This window comes from Macaca fascicularis, chromosome 6 (genome assembly GCF_037993035.2).
Source record: "Macaca fascicularis isolate 582-1 chromosome 6, T2T-MFA8v1.1".
Taxonomy (NCBI): domain Eukaryota; kingdom Metazoa; phylum Chordata; class Mammalia; order Primates; family Cercopithecidae; genus Macaca; species Macaca fascicularis.
This window is the reverse complement of record NC_088380.1, coordinates 149,502,059-149,524,830: the sequence shown is the minus strand read 5'-3', so window position 1 is coordinate 149,524,830 and position 22,772 is coordinate 149,502,059. Positions and strand designations below refer to the sequence as shown.

Here is a 22,772-nt window from a genome sequence, read left to right as displayed (position 1 = left end):
ATTGATTTAGCCAGCTCCCTATTTGGTATTTAGATTGTTTCTCATTCTTTGCTATTTTCACCAATGCCCCAACAAACTTATTTGTACAAATAAGTACAAACTATCTTTGCACTCTAATGATTTCTTTAGGACAAGCCATTGGGGGGTTAGAGGGTGGTCACTTTTTTCAGGTTTCCAAAGCATATTCTCAAAATGCCTTAAGAAATATCAGAACCAGTTGGGATGCCCACTACTAGAACCATGGTTGTCTTTCAAATCTATTGGGAGTTATCTCAAATAGAGAGATGTAAGTTCATAAGGTCACAAGTTACAAGTAAAATTCTGGCCAGTGTGGGTGGAGGTCTCCATTCATATGCCTCTCCTCCCCCACCACTTTTGGGTACTTTATTACAGTGTGTCCCAGGAGGGGCCAGGTGTGAGTATCTGTTAGTGTAGCCTGCTTGGCATCCATCCCCTCTGGTCCTGATGGCTTCCCTGATTTCCCTCTGGGAAACTACCCTACTCCCATTTTTTGCAGCAGTCTTAAAACTTTCAATCAAAGTGTACAGTTTTCCCCTGGGTGGACCCAAGTTAGACCAACTTGATGCCTGGGAATTTCAATCTTCAGAAAGGTGAGGCAAGGACTACAAACAGTTTAGAGCTTTATCGTATTATCCAGAAGACCCTTTCTCATCGGGTTCCTGGGTCTCCAGAACTCGTCTGTTCTCAAGCCTCGCTTTTCAGCTCCTCCGACCTTACTACAAGCTACCATACAGCCTTACATATTCCTTCATTATTGTTACTGTTGTTTTTGCCTCAGTTAGCCAGAGTTGACTTCAGGCGCTCTAAAACAATCTTACCTAATTGGGAGTGGGGTAGGGTGGAATTACGTCTTTGTTTCCTTGCATATTTACTTGAAATTTTTCCCTTGTTCATTTTTTTTTTTTTTTTTTGGAGGTGAGGGGGAACATTTTTTTTCCTCTCAAAAAAGGCCTCTCAACCTACCCACAGCAGACATTCCAAATTACTTAACATTTTATATAAAACTCCCGTGTAAAACTTATATTTTGAAGAGAAAGAAAGGGGGAAAAATTCTCTGTCCTATAATGACTTTCACAAAAAAAAAAAACAAAAAACACTTCATCCTTTGGTCCACGTGGAGAGGCACTGTGCTACTGATTTTCCTAACACAACTAGAATTCACAGTGGGGCTACTTTTAAATTTTTTCTCAAGTGGATTTTACAAAGCAAGGTGACAGGATTTCCTTTGTACTCTTGCAGCAACCTGGAAGGATTTTGTTTTTTCTCCCATACGCCAAGGAGATAATCAGCCCGAACATTGTACCAGTAGCAGGTTCATTTTAATCCCGTTGCCTTTACAAGGTTACAGGTACCCTTGGAAATCATGATTAACTAGAGTGCTTACAGGCAGCAGCAGGGCAAATGCACTATGGTCTACAGAGGCTGCCCAGGGACACTTCCAGCAGAGAAGAATGTTACCATAGAATTCATCTCCATTCTTTCCTCCCCCAACAGACCACGAAGAAAACAGAGTTACTAAGAAATCACCTAACATAGTTATTGCCTATCCAGTCCTCTGAGCGAGACCATGCTGGAGGCAAAAGCAACTTTGGCTTTCCCACAGGATAAGGCTCTCGGGGAGTTGAGTACTACTGTATTAAGTAACTTTTAAGTGGTGATGAGCTATAGTCTTAAGACCTACGATTAAAGGAGATAATGTACACAAGAATGCTTTGTAAAGTGTGACACATTATTTCAATGCAAGGCGTCACTACAGCCTTGCCAGCCAGGCTTACTTACCATCCCTCTGGAGTCACCGGTGGAAAGTTGGGGTGGAGACACGTCCCACTGCACTCGGGAACTGGGGCCAACCCAACATGCCCACAGCACCGCCTGGTGGTTCGCGCCTGGAGTAGCAACTTCTCAAAGCCCACTCCCAACCCTGGCTGTAGGTTACCCAAGCATCATACTTACTCCCTTCACTCTGGCTGTCTTTGTTCGAGTTGTAGACCTGGAAAATAAAAATGAAAATTCACTTGTGTGCATTTTATACCACCCTATAGGTTCACTGTAGAAAACCATTATCTTCCTCATTTTCCCTAGTTTGCACCATGAAGTAGAAAGTAATTTCTGGCTCCCAAATATGAACCCATTCAATAATTATCTACTCAGTATTTACTTTAGCTGTTCTTAAGTGTGTGTGCATCAGAATCATCTGTGCAACTTTATTGTGTAAAAAAAAAATTCCCTCTTTTCAAGAAAGCAAGTAAATGTATATGCATACATAAAGAGAAAAGAGAAAAAAATTTAAATTAGTTACAAATCGTTAAGCATGAACTGCGTACCAGGCAATGTGCTAAGCATTTCACATGAACGATCTGAAATAATCAACATGACAATTCTGTTGGGCAGGAGCTGTTATTATCACTGTTTCACAGATGGAGAATATGAAGTCTAGAGGGGTTAACTAATGTCTCACAGCTAGTTAGTGGCAAAGTCAGGACCTTTACATCAGAAACGTTGACTGTTAATACTGGGGAGTGGGAACTGTTACTTTTTACTCTGCGTTACTTCTAGAAATTTGAATGTTATAAGGAGAATATATATTTTCCATAGAAACCCCTTAAATAATAGAAATCATAAAAAGGGAAAGAACCCCAATAAAGAAAAAGAAAATGCCCAATATAAAAGAGACAAGGACATACTGCAAGGGTCAGCAAGTTTTTCTTGCAAAGGGTCAGATGTTAACATTTTACGCTTTGTGAGCCAAGAGGCAAAATCAATGACATTATGTAGCTACTTCTACAACAAGATAGAAAGCACATTTTCATAAATTTTTTGACAAAATTGAGAATCTAATAATATTTGAGTATGATTTTCTGAAATGTAAGCCTACTAATCAGAAGAATTTTTTTTTAAGAGAGGTTGATATTTAGCTTAATTGGTGCTCAAAGTTAGTATTCCTTATAAAGTCGATTGTAGATGTTTGTTTGTAAACATGATGCTTGGCTTATGGGCTCTACAAAAGAAGGTGGTGGGCTGGATTTGGTCTGTGGATCACAGTTTGCCCGTCCCTGATATGCTGTCATAATTAAATAAGATGAAACCTCTACTTTAGAAAAGAAAAAAATTGGCTGGGAGCAGTGGCTCACACCTGTAATCCCAGCACTTTGGGAGGCCAAGGGGGGTGGATCATGAGATCAGGAGATCAAGACTGTCTTGGCTAACATGGTTAAACTCCGTCTCTACTAAAAAACACAAAACATTAGCCAGTCGTGGTGGCAGGCGCCTGTAGTCCCAGCAACTCGCGAGGCTGAGGCAGGAGAACGGCATGAACCAGGAAGTGGAGCTTGTAGTGAACCGAGATCATGCCACTGCACTCCAGCCTGGGCAACAGAGCAAGACTCTATCTAAAATAAATAAATTAATTAGGTAAAGAAAAAAAATCATAGAACCCAAGCCCTTCTTTGGTTATTAAGGTTCTGTAGGTATAGAAAGGTATAAGGTGAACCTGATCATAATATATATAATTATATATTATATTATATAATTATATCTATAATTATATATATCTCCCTCCAGTGATTCTAATGGCCACTCTCTGTTGAGAACCACTTATTTAACCCCTAAAGAAACCAAGGCAACCACCTCTGAAAAGAACCATTAAATCCAGAAAGGGATTTTTTACTTAAGAAATATGACGGAGAATGGCTGGTCAAGAGGTCCCACTTGGCCCTTTAGCTGCTTTGTGTCATTGGGTCTCTTAGCCTCTCTGGGCATCTATTGCTTCATCTGTAAAATGAGGGAGTCACTCAAGAAGGTCTTTGAATTATCAAGCTCTAAATATAACAAATCACCCTATTTTATTATTAGTTTTCTAAGGAAAACTAAAGCTACCAGGCCACTTATTAAAGGTCAGAAAGATTAGGAAAAAGGGAAGAGGTTTCTGTACTTAAAGAGGATTGTCTAATGAATAAAAAGGCATCAATGCATATACCTAAAAGTTCGAGAGATAAGGAGTCAAAGGATTTTGATCCTGGCCTGGGCTTCCCCATCGGTAACTTCATCTTGCTGAACTTTAATTTCTTCATCTATAAAATGTGGGCGACGATAGGTTTTCCTGACTGACTCAGCCAGAGATGCTGTGAACATCAAATGAGATTGTGCCAAAGAAATACAATGAAACAGCACAACACAATGCAAGTGCTCTGGACTCTACTAATGAGAAAAGAAATGCTTAACATTCAAGGAATCTAAGGGGAGGGCAAAAGTCACCACCAAGTCTAGGTGGAGGCTGACATAGAGGTTGTGTAATTTCTACTTAAAAGAGGAAACACAGTGGCCCATTCTCCCTCAGCAGCATCTTTATCATCTATATAAATGAACTTGAGCTAGACCATGGTTTCCAAATCGAGCCCCACAGCACCTGCACAAACAAGGACTGCCAAAGGGGTTGGAGAGAGGCTGAAAGCAAATGACCCCTCCCTTGGCTTTTATCCATTTTACTCATGTGGCTGTTGAACAAGGGCATAGCAGCTTTGAAAAGTTTGAAGACCTCCTAAATAGTAATTTCCCATGTTGCTCGTGATTCGTTTACTTATCCATGCATTTAACAAATATTTACTGTGTGCTTATAATGGTCAGGCAATGTTCCAGGTACTGGGGATACAGATGAACTAGACATCTGTAATCTCTGCTCTCATAAAACTTTCCAATTAGTGAAGAAAACAGAAATAAGCAGATGCACAAATATAATTACTTCAAATATTGATAAGTACATTAGAGAAAGTTAAAATAAAAAAAAGCGGGGGTGTATTGTGGACTTTAGGTGAGGAAATGCTTCTCGGAAGAGGTGACCTTTGCGCCAGGCCTGACCGATGAGGGGCACCTCCTTGGGAAGATGTGGGGCCAGTGCCAACAAAAAGTACCAGTCCTTAGAAGGTGAAAAGTCATTGCATTTGAAGGAAGAAGGCCAGTGTGGTTGGCAATCAGTGCAATGCAGAGAGGGGTAGGAGATGAGGATAGGGCAGAGGGGCAGCGATCCGATCCTGCATAGCCTTGTGACCTGTGAGTGAAATGGGTCACAGTGTAATAGCTAGGACCAGAGATCCATGGTGACTGGCATTCACTAACCTTGGAAAGTTGGGCAAGGGAAGTACAGTAGAGAAGACCACACTTTGGCAAGTATTTTTTTTTCAGCCATCCTTGATCCCTGCATTTCTCCCAGTAAATTCAAACATTCTATCCAAGGGAAACTTGCTTCTATTTATAGCTGGCAAAATCCAGAAGGAATAGTAAAATGCAGGACTTCCAGCCCTCCTTAATTAGGATGAATTTGTGCCAAATTACTGTCTTTCAATGTTTCCTGGGTCTCAGGAGATCCCTTCCTGGAACACCCAAGCAATCCCTGAATTGGAGAAGTATAATCAATGAGCCAAAGGCACCAGAAACATGTACCCACCTGCTCCTCTGAGGCCAGGCCGTTAATCTCTGTCTGGTTTGGGTTAATGAGCCAAGGAGAATGAGTTTTGAAATGAAGCCAACAAATCCTGCTTACCAGGACTTTGTGACTACAGGGCCCAACAAAGAAGGCCCAGGGTGGGGAAGCAACCAGATGCTGGCTCAGTCACAGCACTAAGCAGGAATGGTTTTGTTTACCTAGCACTTACCAAGTGCCACACATGGCAACGTCTAATCCTTGCAACCACCATATGGATGAGGTCTAGAATTATTCACATTTTAGAGACATGGAACCTGAGACCCAGAGTGGTTACACAGTTTGTGTAAGGACACAGAGCTGGTCAGTGATGTACTATTCTATCTTGCCTCTAAAGGATGTTCCAATAATTCCCTTTTACCTTTCTAGGCAGTGGCAAATGTATATCACTACCAAGCCCCTCCACTGGTTGGTATTATGGCTCATAAATACCTTCTATACTGACAGAAGCCAACAGCATCTAATTCACCCTTTAGAAATGGTCGGTCTGCTCTGGGTTATCCTTCTTCTACAGATCTCATAGCTGCCCACTAGCATCAGACTGAGGTTCAGAGGCAAGAGCAATGTCCTGAAAGGTCACTTTGACCATAGCTTTGTCTTATGATTAGCAATCTCAAATTTATATGCTTTCAGGTAAGCCTCTTTAGAGTATCTATCTTAATAGAATAGAACCCAACTCTCCAGGAGCAACCCAAGCGGACAACGGGCACTGAACAATGCCCTGATTTATGGCTCCTCAGAAGACTGAAACAGTTAACGCACCTTCGACAACCCAGCTTCAGCTAACCTCTATCTGTTCTGCTTAGCTAGAGTACTCTAAAACCTGGGAACATTGTCTCCTTTGGGTTTACATACTTTGATGTAGGTATAGTCTAGTTTCTACCGACCGTTGTATATGAAGATTTGTTAAAGATCCATGCCTACAAGTATCTATTTTCAAGTATATGCTTCTGGAAAAGAGAAATTACATGTGTTTACTTTATCTTATCAGGAACCATCTAAGGAGTCATTAAAGAATAATTACGACAGATAGAAATTAGTAATGATGATGATGACAAAAGCCCTGCTATGTGCCAGACACCATGCCAAGCATTCTGTGTGCACTGTCTTATTCGGTTCTCATACCAGCCTAATTATTCCTGTCACAGAGATGAGAAAACTGAGGCATTAGAGAAGTTAGGTCACATGGCCAAGGTCAGACAGCTGGAAATGGGCAGAGTCCAGACAGGAACTCCCACGGTCTGTCTCCAGACACCAAGCACTTAACCACTAACCACATGATCAATAAGTCATTGTGATGATGACGACAATGACGATGACGATGACGATGACGATGATGAAGATGATGATGATAAAGGTGAGATGTTGTGGGCAGCTGGACAGGTGAATCACAGAAGGAAGAACTTGCTCTGAGTCAGAAAGAAAATGAAACTGGGAACAGCCTTCTGATTCTAGCCTGGAGTATTTACCACGAATCCATGCAACCAGCTGGCATCTAGTGTAGAAGCAACACTTCATATTCTCTCTGAACCACAGGGTTTGATCCTGATGATAAACACCAGGGGTGGAGAGTAGCTCTTTGATACAAATCACAGGGCACTGCAATTCTGAGTCCTTACCCAGAAGCTGCAATGAAAGTACAATTTAATAAATCAAAGGAGGGCGAGGAAAGCCTTCATATGCTTCCTCTGCACCACGATGTGATTTTGCAGTAAATTCTGTTCACCGCTGAGCCAATTCAGTTTACATGTCCCTACAGAATTAACAGAGAATACACAGAGTCATTTGGATTCCCAGAATTTTTCTATGAGTACCTTTATTACCATTATCCAAGCCGTACTGAGAAAGCAGAGAGGCTTGTTTTTCAAATGTAGAAATTAAAGACATAAGTAAAGCAAAAATTTGACAAAACAATGGAACTTTTCCCTTTCACACACAGCTGCGTTAGAGTTCAGCCATACCACACTTTGGATCAAAATCTGGACAAAATAAAAATGCTGGAAAAATAGGTTCATAAGTAAATTTGTTTAAAACTGATGCTCCTCTCTAAACCGCACCATCTTTACCTAAATGCACATCCAAACCCTATGATCCCCTGAGGTCTACTCCAAGTAGCCTGGGATATCTAATCTCCTCCCACCTGGATGCTCCCCTGATGTACCAATGTGTAGACACACTGAATGGGGCAATGTGTCAACATCTTAAAACAGTGAACAGGCTGGTTCTACACCGTCGAATATCATCTCATCCCCTCTGTGTGACAAAATGAGTCCATCACTAGAGTCAAAAGAGCTTGTTCTTTTGCATTGTTTCTGTCAGTGGTGACAAACTTGTAGTAATCTACTGCTTAGGTTCAAAGTCCAACTTTACTATTTGTTGGCTAACATGCGCATCAGTTATCACCCCAGACCTCAGTCTTGCCATCTGAAAAAGGATACTAACACTCTCCACCTCTTAGGATTGTTGTAATAATTAAATGGAATCACAGATATACAATATTCAACACAGCACTGAATGTAAATTCTATGGCCTATTGAACATTTTATAAGGATTAACTTTCATCATCATCACTGTTATTTTCCTCCTTCCTTCTCTTCCCACTGTGTTTAAAAAGCAAAAATAAATAAATAAATAAAAGCCTTTTCTGGTGATGGAAATGTATCCCCTACGGGATAAATGGCTAAGGATGGGAAATGTCATTTGAGGGACCCTGTGGCATTGGTCTTGTTGGCAATGTAATATAACCAACTGAAACTAATAGATGAAGGGAAAGGAAAGGAGACAATCTAAGGTCAACTTTTAGATCAATGGTTCTTAATCTTTTTTAAAATAGCAATCAAACATAAAAATAGCCACCTGCCACCAACCACTTTTTCACTATCAATTATGTGCCAAGCACCATACTAAGCATTTAAATGAATGATTTTATTTCATCCTCAAGTCTATGGGGTACTACACCTGCTTCTATTTCATAGCATCACATGGGTTAATTAACTTTCCAAAGGTTACAAACTAGCAAATTACAGAGCCAGGATTTGATTTAGGCAGAGCACAGTAGACCAGAGTCTGTACTCAACCACGACTTCATACAGCTTCTCCACCCAGTCCTGCTTTCCAGAGGAAAAATAGCCTGCCAATTAACAAAGAACTCAAAAGAGGCTAAGCAGTAATTAAAATGGCAACAATGCAACCATTATGTAATAACAAAATTTCCACCCAATTTAAGCATAACAGGAATTCTACAAACTTCCAATTAATACAAGTGTGGCAGTAATTAAAAACCACAACCAGCTTGAGACATTTTAGGATGCCCAAAAAACATCCCTCCTAAAACCTATCAGCACATACAGAGAGAACTGGCCAGGGTTGCCAAAGACTGTGTGGCAGGTTTCTCAGTTGAGCACCATATTAGAATGTTCGGCAAACACTAACACAGGCTAAATTTAGGAACTTTTTTTTTTTTTTTTTTTTTTTTTGAGAAAGAGTCTTGCTCTGTCAACCATGGCTGGAGTGCAGTGGTGCGATCTCGGCTCACTGCAACTTCTACCTCCTGGGTTCAAGTGATTCTCCTGCCACCTGAGCAGCTGGGACTACAGGCCACGCCTGGCTAATTTTTTGTACTTTAGTAGAGATGGGGTTTCACCGTGTCGCCCAGGCTGGTGTCAAACTGCTGAGCTCGGGCAATCCACCCGCCTCGGCCTCCCAAAGTGCTAGGATTACAGGCATGAGCCACTGTGCCCAGTCTTAGGAACTTTTGATAGCACCCCTGAGAAGTTACTAGTAAGACACCCTTAGTCTGTGGAATGCCACCCATGAAACCCAATAATGGACATGATTTTTCTAGATCCGGACTTCTCTTTTCACCCATGGGCCACAGGCCACATTTGGAAAAGCTTTTGAGAAGGAATTGTTTGAATCTGAAGCATGAATAGCCCGGAGTAAATAAGGATGTGTATCAACTCAAGGGGTCAGAGCTTGGGAGCCAGCTATTGGTTCTTCCTCCTCCTCCTCCCATGAGAAATGTGGCTCTCATCACTATGGTCTGAGTGGTGAAACATGCTCAGTGGAGCAAAAATAACATGGTTGTTGCAACTTTTCTGTTTCTCAGCTGGCAATACTCTGTCAGGCTTTCCCTTTCCACTGCTACCACTGTTGCACTTGCTGTCTTAGGGAGGCTCCCTCAAATGTGAAACCAATAAAAATATAGTTGATGGCACTTCCCAATGACTGATTCCTGAACCAGTGTCAAGACCTTGCTCTTACCCTGTAGAATTATACATAAAGGGGGTTCAGTAACTGGCACATAGCCAGCCACTCAGAAAGTACTGACTGGATAAATAGAATAAGAGAGAAACTGCAATTGAAAAAAAAAAAAAAAAAAAAACAGTAAAGGTGGAGTTGGTGAGGACAATGCATTGGCCAGACAGAAAAGGCAAGCTAGATGTGTGCTCAGGTGTCCAGGTGACTGTTTTGTTCCCCCATCACCTGGCAAATTCTCTATGAAACTTTCTTACAAGGGAATGGAAATAGGCAATTCAGGCTTTCCTAGGAGACAACAGGATACAGATATATCTTATTTGGCTTAACTCAAGGCTATCAAAATCCCTCACATCGCCATTTATTTTCTATGTTCCGCCCCTGTGTGTTAGGTCTACATCCACCAGGTGACAACGAATGCTGCTAATAGTTTTGGAGCCCATGGTACCACTGGGGAGTTCTGAAATAAGGGCTAAGGAAGGGGTTCTGTACCTATTGGTGCCGAGTGCCTTCCCCTACACAATCAGAGGCATCTCAAGACTAGGCAGTCTCTTAGAAAATGGCCCAGTAAAAAGTGACCAAATGGCTGTGCTCCTACAGCCATCCAAAAGACAGAGTCTTTTAACAGCCCCTGAAGCTTTCTTGCTGGTGAATAAAAATTGCTGCTTGCTGTTCAAAACGTAATTACAACAATGATGACAAATAGAAAAATAAACTTTCTTTTCCATTAGTTCAAGCACTGCCTGCTGCTTTGTACCTTGTGGATATAAGCAAGTTATCTCTTTGTATTATTCCTCAGTAACACTGGGGGGGGAAAAGTGCTCTGGACACCTGTGATTAGTACTGTTCAACATCCATGCCCCTCTTTTTCCAGGGAAACCACCCTCATTTTCCTTGGGGATCCACCTCCCTGCCAAGGCAAGTCCATATGATTTGGGTGGGGCTGGTCCCAATTCCATCTTCAGGTTTGTTGCATGTGATCCAGACTATGCATCCTACGGCACATGTCATTGGCCCAAGCCAAACTCAGCCAATGACACTCACTCACTTTTTATCACAACTATTGGAAATGAGGCCTTGTGTTGCTAGGAAAACAGGATGCATACCTGAAGCTTTTGAGGCCAACTTCGGCTACCACACAGGCAAAGCCTTGAGCAGAAAAGGTCAAACAAAGGAATGCAGAGCCATGAATGAAGGGACATGGGATTCTGATGGTATCATTTGTGTCCTTTTATCTTAACATATCAGAAGCTCATCCCTGCTCTTTCCATAGTATATCAATAACATCCTTTTTATTTTGTAGTTGTTTCTGTTGCTTGCAGACAAGGGCTGTCCTACTTGTGCTTTACAGGGAACTCTAGCGTGAAGGAGAAAAAAGTGCAACAGAGTTGAACAAGAAACTGTGCTGTCATCCTTGAATTTCCCATTCCTTCTACCTCACAAATCCAATCGGTTCCAAGTTGTATCATTTCTATTACTATCATAAATCTTGAACCTATTCCTCATCCCCACTTCTTTTTCTATTGCCCAAGGTCAAATTGTCTTTGCCTTCTCACCTAGACCTTGACATTGGCTATCTCCTGGTTCTTGTTGGCTCCACTCTCTGGCTCTGCTCACTTGCTCCACAAGATGTGTTTCCCTAAACCACAGTGTTGGTTGGAGAAGAGAAGCCTTCAAAACATCACAATACCAGTCTTCAGATTCTCAAAGGGCAGTGATGTGAAGAAGGGGAAATCTTATTGGGCTGAACAGAGATGAAGGTCAGGGTGGAGTCCCCAGGAAGGCAGATTTCAGCTGAATCTAAATAACTGATAGGAGCTCTTCATGGTCCACTAAAGCAGGAGACTGACCCAGCATCCTCTTACACACAGACCTAAGCCCCTTCTGTCTAGAAGGTAGCCCAGGCATTCCTGGGCTGATTAATTTAGCTGCATTTGGGGTTTAATCATCATTAGCCTAACCCTTTCACTGGTATAGGCCCTGGACAGATTCCAAAACAGGGAGAAATAGATTTGGATGAAGTAGAGTCAAGGGTTGGATGGAGCATGCTGTGGGCTTTGGAAACTTGGCATTAAGGCCTGTGTTAAAGCAAACTAAATATGGCTAGAGAAGTACTCCATACTCCTATATTTGAGTCCTTGTGGACTAACCGTAACCTAACTTAATAGGTAGACACCTGAAACAATAGCTGAGTCTTGGCCAATCCCAGCAGCCATACCTCAACCACTTATACACTGGTGAGTGAGTGTTCAAACTATGTTCAAATAAGGCAAACACCAAGCTGTAACCAATCCAGTTGTTTCTGTACTTACTTCTGATTTCTGTACGTCACTTCTTTATTATTATTATTATTTTTTGTCTATAAATTTGTTATGACCACGAGGCATCCCTGGAGTCTGTCTGAATCTGCTGTGATTCTGGGGGCTGCCCGATTCACAAATTGTTCATAGCTCAATTAAACTCCTTTACATTTAATTTGGATGAAGTTTTTATTTTGTCACCTGGTTCTACCGCTTTTGAGCTATGGGCCCTTAGACGATCATTTAACATTTCTGAGTCTGCTTTCTCATTGCAAAGTAGAGCTAAGAAATAATACTTATGAGAGTATTAACGGAATTTAAAATAGTCATCACAGTGACCGGAGGTGCTCAAAAACGTTATTTCCCTTTTCCTTACTCCACAAATATTTCCTAACTTACTTGATGGCTGCAGACAACCTTAATCTCTCGTTTCTTTGATCTCTTACTGCTCCTACAGTCTGTATTCTACAGAATTTAATACCTCCAAATATAATTTTTCATTCTCATCATTTCCAATCTCCAATCAAGGTCAGTTTTACATTTCTATGGGGCAGGGTTTAGGGGAAGTGATCTATGTGGCATCTAAGTGTTTGCATATATTCAGTGTCCAAGAAATTATTCCTGATTAAACGACAAGGGGCTTACAGATGCGCATTCCTTCATCTGGGTCTTTCTCTGCAGGTCTGAGGCAGGTCATAATGACCTTGATGAGCAAATTATCCTTATAGCAATGCTTTCACATTTTGAGTGTCACTGGCACTTACTGCACTTCTCTGCGAGAAATTTCAAATTAAGCTGAAATAGTTTCAAGAGAAAAGGTGAAACAGCTCCTCCTGGAGCATGTAGGTGGTAGGTTACACCCCAGCAACCAGTGAAGGAGTAGGCCATTTATTTTAACTTGTGTTTGGTCCTGGTGAATTAGGCGCAGGCTAACTGTTCTGGGGTTATTAACACTGATTGTTGTGAGTGCTTCTCCTCCCCTACCCCGTGACTTTGATTTGTGTGTTACATAAACACTGTTGCCATAGTTATAATTCAGGAAGCTTTGTTGTTTGACCTTAAGAAAAATTCAACCTCAAATCAGGATAACACTGACTCTCTAGACCACAATAGACCATCAGAGGATAGGATCTGCCAAATTTCTTCAAGCTTCTAGAAGGAACTACTGTATTTTGGGTAACAAGCAAGCAACAAGAGGAGGAAACGCTGCAATGTTATGCAATTTCCTTGCATTTCATATTCAGCAATCCTGAAAACCTTTATAAGCAACTTCCCTAACTCTCAACCAAAGATTGGAGTCACAGCCAACATAAACAAAAACTGGATGCAACAGAGGAAGAAAGAAATCTAAGTAACGTACAAGTCAGAAAAGTATTTCAGGAAATCTTTAAAGACAGCAGAAAGGGCACAAGCTCATTTGCTATCAAGTGCATGACAGTTCAGTAGATAGTGTGCAAGCTGACATGTATGTAGGATGTGGCCAGGTCGCAGTGTGAGGAGTCTCTTACGGCTCTAGCACTTCCTGGCTTCACGCTGATGCAACATTAAAAAGTGGATGTGAACCCACTCATCTGTCAGCATGCCATTTTCACGGTGAGAGGAGAGACTACCTCCCATCCCCCCAAAAGAAACCGAAATATTGAACAGAGAATGTCTTTATGTGCTCCCCTCCCCAACCCCCAATCCAGTGTTTTTGGAAATAGTTACACATCTCTGTTAGCAGAAGAGAGAACCTTGCTCTTTTGTGCTTTAGAAAACTGCAAATGAGAAATTCCTCAGGATGGTATGCAGGACATCAAAGTAGGAGCTCATAAGGCTCTTCTGCTGCCCAAGTGGGGCCCAGTCCAGGAGAAACCACGGCCAGAAAGTGAGTCAGCGCACCACGCTGCTCCTTTCAACCTCCAGTCCCTCCTTCCAGGAGGTTCCAGGCACTGGCATGCAGAGCTATCTACATTGTAACTTGAGGCTGATGCAGTCAGACAAACTCAAAGCATGTTCATGATCTCCTTCATCCCCACAATGCCCCTTGGAGAGGCAGAAGGTGAATGTTATGTTATGCAACACAGACACAGGGAAAGGTGACTTGTTCCCTTGCCACAGACAGCTGTGAGCTCAGAGGACTGCATTTCTAGATCTATGACTCGAAGCTGAGTTTCCTACCCCAAATCTAGAAATAATCTTTTTTTTTTTTTTTTTTTTTTTGAGACGGAGTCTCGCTGTGTCACCCAGGCTGGAGTGCAGTGGCGCGATCTTGGCTCACTGCAAGCTCCGCCTCCCGGGTTTACGCCATTCTCCTGCCTCAGCCTCCGAGTAGCTGGGACTACAGGCGCCCGCCACCACGCCCGGCTAGTTTTTTGTATTTTTAGTAGAGACGGGGTTTCACCATGTTAGCCAGGATGGTCTCGATCTCCTGACTTCGTGATCCACCCGCCTCGGCCTCCCAAAGTACTGGGATTACAGGCTTGAGCCACCGCGCCCGGCCTAGAAATAATCTTGATGCCAACTCGTATGTATGCAACAAGAGATTCTGAGAATAGTCACTCTTTTGTTCTGTTGCTTAGAGCTGGCAGGAAAGGGTGTCCCCAGCACTGTGACCACATGGAGAACCTCAGTATTCTCCTACAACTCCCAAGGAGCAGAATGAGGTTTCTAAAATGGAACTGTAGTTTCTAGAATTCTGTGCTCTGTATGGGTCCCCCACCTCCATCGCAGGCAGAATCCACTCCACTTCCGACTCCAGGAATAGTATGACTTAGGCCAGCCAGAACAGCACATTTACTCCCAACCCACATACCTTTACAAAAATTCTCAAACATACAGAAAAGATGAAAGAAGAGACAGTAAACACGCATATACCCATCACCTCTATTCTATGGTTGTTCATATTTTGCTATATTTGCCTTATCACATATCTAGCCATCTATCTTCCATTAGTCCATCCTGGTTTTTAATAAATTTTAAAAGGAGTTGCAGATATCATTACTTTTAAACATTTCAGAACACATATCATCTAAAGTTCAGTTGCCCATTTTTAAATGTAAAATGTACATACAACAAAATATACAGTTCTTAAGTGTGTCAAACATGAATTGTGACAATTTCATATACTCATGTAAGCTAAACCTCTATCAAGATAGAAACATCTCTATCATCTTCCATCTTACTCCCACCCCTCACACATCCCATGCACCGGCAACCACTGTCCTGTTTTGTTTTGTACCCCTAATTAGTTTTGCATATTCTAGATCACTGAACAAACAGACTTACATCATATATATTCTTTTATAGCCAATCTGTTTCACTCAGCATACGTTGTTTTCTTTTTTTACTTTAAGTTCTGGGATACATGTGCAGAATGTGCAGGTTTGTTACAGAGGTATATGTGCCATGCTGGTTTGCTGCACCTACCACCCATCACCTAGGTTTTAAGCCCCGCAAGCATTAGGTATTTTTCCTAATGCTCTCCCTCCCTTTGCCCCTCATCCCCCAACAGGCCCCGGTGTGTGATGTTCCCCTCCCTGTGCCCATGTGTTCTCATTGTTCAACTCCCACTTATGAGTGAGAACATGTAGTGTTTGGTTTTCTGTTCCTGTGTTAGTTTGCTGAGAATGATGGCTTCCAGCTTTACCCACATCCCGGCAAAGGACATGAACTCATTCTTGTTATGGCTGCATAGTATTCCATGGTGTATATGTGCCCTATTTTCTTTATCCAGTCTATCATTGATGGGCATTTGAATTGGTTCCAAGTCTTTGCTATTGTAAATAGTGCTGCAATAAACATACGTGTGCATGTGTCTTTATATTAGAATGATTTATATGATTTATAATCCTTTGGGTATATACCCAGTAATGGGATTGCACTCAGCATAAAATTTTTAAGATTCATCCGTGTTGTGGTCTGCACCAATACTTTCAGTCCTTTTCACTTCTGAGTTGAAATTTAATGTTTGAATATACCATAGTTTTATTGATTCCTTTGTTCATGGACACCTAGGTGGTTCCCTGTCTGTGACTATCATAAAGCTGGTCCAAAGGTTTTTGTACAAATCTTATTGAAGACATGTGTTTTCACTTCTCTTGGGTAAATGCCTAGGAGTGGAACTGCTGGATTCTACAGTAGAGTTTCTTATTTGTTATTAAACAAAAAACTTCCAAGCCTTTGTCCACAGTAGTTGTGCCATTTTACTTACACCCCCATCAATAATGTATGAGAGTTTGGGTTGCTTCACATCCTCACCAGCACTTGCCAGTCTTTTAATTGTGTTGTCAATCTTTTCCTTTTAGCTGTTCTGATGGGTATGCGCAGTAGTATCTTATTACAGTCACAAATTGCATTTTTCTGATGATCGATGATATATACTTTTTCATGTACGTATTGGGCCATCTTCTTTTGTGAGGCACCTCTTCAAGTCTTTTGTCTATCTTTTAGTTAGGCTCTTCTTTTTATTATTGAGTTTTATGGGTTCTCCATACATTCTGGATATGTCCTTTGTCAGATATATGGTTTGCAAATATGTCCTCTTATTCTGCAGCTTGCCAGTTGATTTCTTAACAGTGTCTTTTGATAAGCACTGGTTTTTAATTTAAATCAAGTCAATTTTTTTTTCATGTTTTTGTAGGGCTATCACTTTCTATGTCCTACTAAATAACTTCTGCCAATCCCAGATTGCAAAGATTTTGCCCCGTGTTTTCTTCTGGAGGCCTTATAGTTTTAGCTGTTATGTCTATAACCTACCTTGATATTTTTTAACCTCTACAGTGGCTAGAAATAAAAATTCACCTTGAATTAATCCCCCTAGTTACCTTAGTTTACAAACATTATTTAGAGGTGCTTCTGAGTCATAACCCAGATTTGAAACTCAATGATTTTAAATACAAATTTAGGAACAAGTAGCCTTAACCCGTCTCACCCACCTTCTCCTTCTCCTTACCCCAAAAATGTTCTCATATTATAGAATTGATTCATACATCCTTTGGGAACCCTCACTATATTAATAAAACTGAGATCTTCCTCCTACCTGCTCAGCTAAAAGGACAAGCAGGTAAGTGTGCTGAGCACTGTAAAGATCTATATGCTCAAGGTTAATTTTCAGGGGACTCGCCTGACTACATGGCGATCTATAAGCTATGATTTGAATGGGCAGGGGGCCCTGGGCGCCAACAAGTATAGTGGCCCTAATCAGTCACTGCCTTATTGTGGGACCCTGATCAAACCTCTTCCTCTCCCTGTATCTTAATTTCTAGCACACCAAAAGGGGGGCCTGAAATAAGCCAGCTTTGAAATTCCATACTCTTATACTTATGATTTTTAATATTTCACCATCAAGAATGAACTCCTTTAGGTCCTGAAGGGCTCTCTATGCACTTTAAAAATTTCATACATACATTAGGATGGTAACATCTCAAATCTTACTAGCAAACAGCAAAATTGGGATTTGCTGACAGTTGACTAGGAATAAGATCCCACAAATGTTGGAGGGAGTAAGAACTGGAAAGGAAAGGGATAGCAGGTTGGAAAGCTGCTGATCAGACTAGCTCGCTGTCTGGTGTTGCACAGGCGATACTCTGTCGTCTTGTTTCAGTTTGCATACTGTAAACAAATGTCCTTCTCATTTTCCTTTTTTGTTGTTGTTGTTGCTTTTTTAGGGGGTGGGGAGACAGGGTCTTACTCTGTCACCCAGGCTGGAGGGCAGTGGCTCGATCATAGCTCACTGAACAATGCTTACTGAACAATGTGGTTTAAAGTTGACCTGGATGAAACAGGTTTAGTATGTTCACATCAAAAGCTCAAAGTGCCTAGCCAAGCCTCTCTAGCTTCTTCTCTAGAGAGAACCCAAGCACACCGGACCTGAGCAACCAACATACACTTACAAGCACAACCAGCAGCCAGGGCAACCGAGTAGACTAAGTCCAGTGGGGTCCCCTCCCCAGGATGGGAGAGATTAGGGGGTGTCTGTCTTGAGAGCACGGCAGATGAACATACAAATCCAAAGGCTGTTTCTGGGTCCTTTCCTATCATGCTTGATATAGTTGACCACCTGTGTCCTTTAAATGTCCACCTCTCCTTGGCCCTACTACCCAGCCCTGCTCCACAGCTCTCCACAGGTTCCTGTGCCCCATACTAATCTTAACATAAAAGGAATATATAAACATACACATATAATCATAAATATAAACATAAAATCTATATAAGTGCGTATACACACATACATATAGAGTCAATTTTTGTTACTTGCAGGAGTCACATTTTATAAAATAGCAACAAACACTTAATTAGCAAACACTAAACCATTGCTTCTAGGAGAAACAGGTTCCTGCAAGCCTCTGGTTCCAACATTCTCATCAACCAATCAATATAGAACCCTATTTTATGTATGTTTCTGTCCAAAGACATCACCTTATTCAATTTACGTTGCTGAATTGTTTTCACTGAGCTCATATCCACCTGCATTATACTTTATGCTTGAACAAAGCTCATCTCACAAGTATTTTCACATTATGTCACAAGGCACATCACAACCTTCTTTCACTTAGACAGGATATCAGCATTACATTTGGGGACCACTTTAGCTAAATCACCACAAGAAACCACAAAATGAAAAAAAAAAAAAAAGGCAAAAAAAAAAAAAAGCACTAAATAGAGTGTGAAAAGGACATTTACTGGGCTAGGTGAGGTATCTCACATCTCTAAATCTCTAATCCCAGCACTTCAGGAGGCAAGGCAGGAGGACTGCTTGGGATCAGGAGTTTGAGATCAGCCTGGGCAACATGGTGAGACCTCACCTTGCCTCTACTAAAAAAAAAAAAAAAAAAAAATCAGCCAGGCATGGTGGCATGCACCTGTAGTCCCCGCTACTTGGGAGGATGAGGCAGGAGGATCACTTGAGCCCAGGAGATCGAGGCTGCAGTGAGCTATGATGGAGCCACTGCCCTCCAGCCTGGGTGACAAAGCAAAACCCTGTCCCCCAAACTCCCCAAAAAAGAACAAGAAAAGAAAAAGGAAAAGGATATTTGTTTACAATATGAGAGCTGAAACAAGAAGGTAGAGTAGGGCCTGTGCAACACCAGCTGTGAACAAGCACAGTGGATGATCAAAACCTTTCACCACTCTACACATGCCTACAAACAATTGTGAAAACTCTGCAAGTATTGACTTCAGGTTACAAATAAATTTTGGTGAGTAGATGAATTCACAAATATGGAATCCATGAATAATGAGGATATGTGTGTATGTATATATACACATACATATATACAATATACATATATGAATATATGTAAATGCATATATATAAAGTTTTTTGGAAAACAGCTATGTTCATTCACTTGACCATAGCTGTTTTTGTGCTACAATAGAGTTGAGTAGTTTCAACAGTCTGTTGTACGATATGTGTATATTCAACTTTACCAGGTTTTGGATGGTTGTACTAATTAACACTCCCACCAGCAGTACATTATGAAAGTTCCATAGCCTACTCTAAAAATTCCCTAAGCTCCTCCTTGGATCTCTTTACTTATCTCTCTCTCTCTCTTTCTATATGCCACAATTAGAAATTTCATCCATTACCATAGCTGCAACAATGCCTCCATGCAGATGGTGCCCCACCTCTAAATCTGGAACCCCAACCCCCCTCCAGTCTTCTTAGGAGCAGACCTCCATTTCTAACTGCTTGCTGGCCATCTTCATCTGGGAATTTCCCCTAACCTCAAATCTAGCACCTATCCCTCCTACAACCACCAAGAAGGGTTTCTCAAGACAATAGGAGGGATAACACCTTAAGACCTGTGAACAAGCCACGAAATTAGTACTTGTTTTTAGTTAGTTGATGGCAAGGCCATTGAACAGAAACACATACACACACACACAAAAAAATCTATTTTCTTTCTTTCTTTTTTTTTTTTTTTTTTTGAGACGGAGTCTTGCTCTGTCACCCAGGCTGGAGTGCAGTGGCACAATCTTGGCTCACTGCAACCTCCACCTTCCAGCTTCAAGCAATTCTCCTGCCTCAGCCTCTTGAGTAGTTGAGATTACAGTCACATGCCACCAAATTCTGCTAATTTTTTTGTATTTTTAGTAGAGATGGAGTTTCACCATGTTGATCAGGCTGGTCTCAAACTCCTGACAGATGATCCACCCACCTTGGCCTTTTTCAAAGTGCTGGAATTACAGGCGTGAGCCACTGCACCCAGCCACAAACCTATTTTCTTTTTTCTTTTTTATTATACTTTAAGTTCTGGGGTACAAGTGCAGAAAGTGCAGGTTTGTTACATAGGTATATATGTGCCATGTTGGTTTGCTGCACCCATCAACCCATCATCTACATTAGGTATTTCTCCCAATGCTATCCCTCCCCTTGTTCCCCACCCCCCAATAGGCCCTGGTGTGTGATATTCCTTCCCTGTGCCCATGTGTTCTTGTTGTTCAACTCTCATTTATGGGAGTGGGAGTTATGAGAACACAATTTATGAGTAAGAACATGTGGTGTTTGGTTTTCTGTCCTTGCGATAGTTTGCTGAGAATGGTGGTTTCCAGTTTCATCCATGTCCCTGCAAAGGACATGAACTCATTCATTTTTACGGCTGCAAAGTATTCCATGGTGTATATGTGCCATATTTTCTTCATCCAGTCTATCATTGATGGGCATTTGGATTGGTTCCAAGTCTTTGCTATTGTGAATAGTGCCTCAATAAACATACTTGTGCAGGTGTCTTTACAGTAGAATGATTTATAATCCTTTGGGTATACACCCAGTCATGGGATTGCTGGGTCGAATGGTATTTCTGGTTCTAGATCCTTGAGGAATCACCACACAGTCTTCCACAATGGTTGAACTAATTTACACTCCCACCAACAGTGTAAAATTGTTCCTATTTCTCCACATCCTCTCCAGCATCTGTTATTTCCTGACTTTTTAATCATCCTCATTCTAACTGGTATGAGATGGTATCTCATTGTGGTTTTGATTTGCATTTCTCTAATGACCGGTGATGATGAGTTTTTGGGGTTTTTTTAATGTTTGTTGGCTGCATAAATTTTGTTTTCTTTTGAAAAGCATCTGTTAATATCCTTCGTCCACTTTTTGATGGGGTTGTTTTTTTCTTGTAAATTTGTTTAAGTTCCTTGTAGACTCTAGATACTAGCCCTTTGTCAGATGGATGGATTGCAAAAATTTTCTCCCATTCTGTAGGTTGCCTGTTCACTCTAATAATAGTTTCTTTGGCTGTGGAGGAGCTCTTCAGTTTAATTAGATCCCATTTGTCAATTTTGGTTTTTGCTGTAATTGTTTTTGGTGTTTTAGTCATGAAGTTTTTGCCCATGCCTATGTCCTGAATGGTATTGCCTAGGTTTTCTTCTAGGGTTTTTGTTGTTTTAAGTCTTACATTTAAGTCTTTAATCCATCTGGAGTTAATTTTTGTATAAGGTGTAAGTTTCAGTTTTCTGCATATGGCTAGCCAGTTTTTCCAACACCATTTATTAAATAGGGAATCCTTTCCCCATTTTTTGTTTTTGTCAAACCTATTTTCATCTAGCAACTGTTATTTTCTCACTGTGACATTTCTCTGTGCCTCATTACCCCACCTATAAAATGGAGAGCATACCACGTAAAGTAGAAGGTAGCAGCAGCAGAGCAGCTGGCACCATGCCCAGCACAGAGTAAATGCTCAGTAAACAGCAGCTAATAATCATTATCTTGGTTAATGGCATCACTTTTATCTCAGTGGCCAGACCTAAGATCTTAAAGTCCTGCCTTTTCACTCCCACATCTAATCAGGTGATAATAACTGGATTCTGCTTCCAGCATGATCGTATATTTCTCTTCCATCCCAACAGTTCCACTTGGGAGTTCAGCACCTCCTGCTTGGAATGCCTTCACAGTGGTTTACTCTCTGCCTTCCCATAGACTGTATATCCTTCATGTGGCCACAGCTCTGAAATCACTTCTCAAATCCTTTATGGTCACATCATCCCTTAACAGCATAATGTCCAGATTTCTACATGAGGCCTCTGATAAGCTGGCCCCAATATTTCCTACCTTACTTTTCTACTTTCCTTTCCCAAACCTCATGACCATCTACATGCAACTACTAGCTGTTTCCTCATCTGTCCCATGCTTTCTGTCTAAGAATCTGATTGCCACATTTCTTGACAAAGAAGCCCTTCTATCCATCTCTGCCTGTGAACATCCTTCAACGCTCTACCTATATGTGCTCCTCTATGAAGCTGCCTTCAACTCCCTCAGTCTAAAATCACTGCTCTATTTCGATAGCACTATGTTCACACCTCACACTGATCTTTTTCACTCTGAAATAAATGCAAGGTGACAAATTTATCCTGGTAGACTGGAGGGCCTTGCACATAGAAGGCATTTAATAAACACTGGATGAATGCCATGAGGAACCAAGGCCATCTAAAATGTCATCAATGCACATCTTAGATTCAGTTTACATTAACTTTAAAAAGTGGCTCTTGCCTATAATTCCAGCACTTTGGGAAGTGAGGCCGGGGGATCACTTGAGCCCAGGAATTTGAGACCAACCTGGGCAACATAGTGAGTCCTAGCCTCTACTTAAAAAAAAAAAGAAAGAAAAGAAAAAGAAAAGAAAAAGAAATTAGCTGGGCATGGTGGCATACACCTGTAGTCCTAGCTACTCAGGAGAAAGGCTGAAGCAGTAGGATAGCTTGCCCCCAGGAGGCTGAGGTTGCAATATGCTGTG

General features: G+C 41.4%; 1 protein-coding gene across 39 annotated transcripts in view; it reads right to left on the bottom strand.

Moving 5' to 3' along the window:
• ARHGAP26 (Rho GTPase activating protein 26) overlaps positions 1–22,772 on the bottom strand; it is an 899,552-nt gene that overhangs the window by 214,477 nt on the left and 662,303 nt on the right. For all 39 annotated transcript variants that reach the window (XR_010587140.2, XR_012414210.1, XR_012414212.1 and 36 more), the window contains one exon: positions 1,975–2,011. Coding sequence is in view for 34 of the 39 variants with exons in the window: in XM_045394984.3 (XP_045250919.2) it covers positions 1,975–2,011 (37 nt within the window). In the remaining 5 variants the exon portion in view is untranslated. The remainder of the gene's footprint in view (positions 1–1,974; positions 2,012–22,772) is intronic.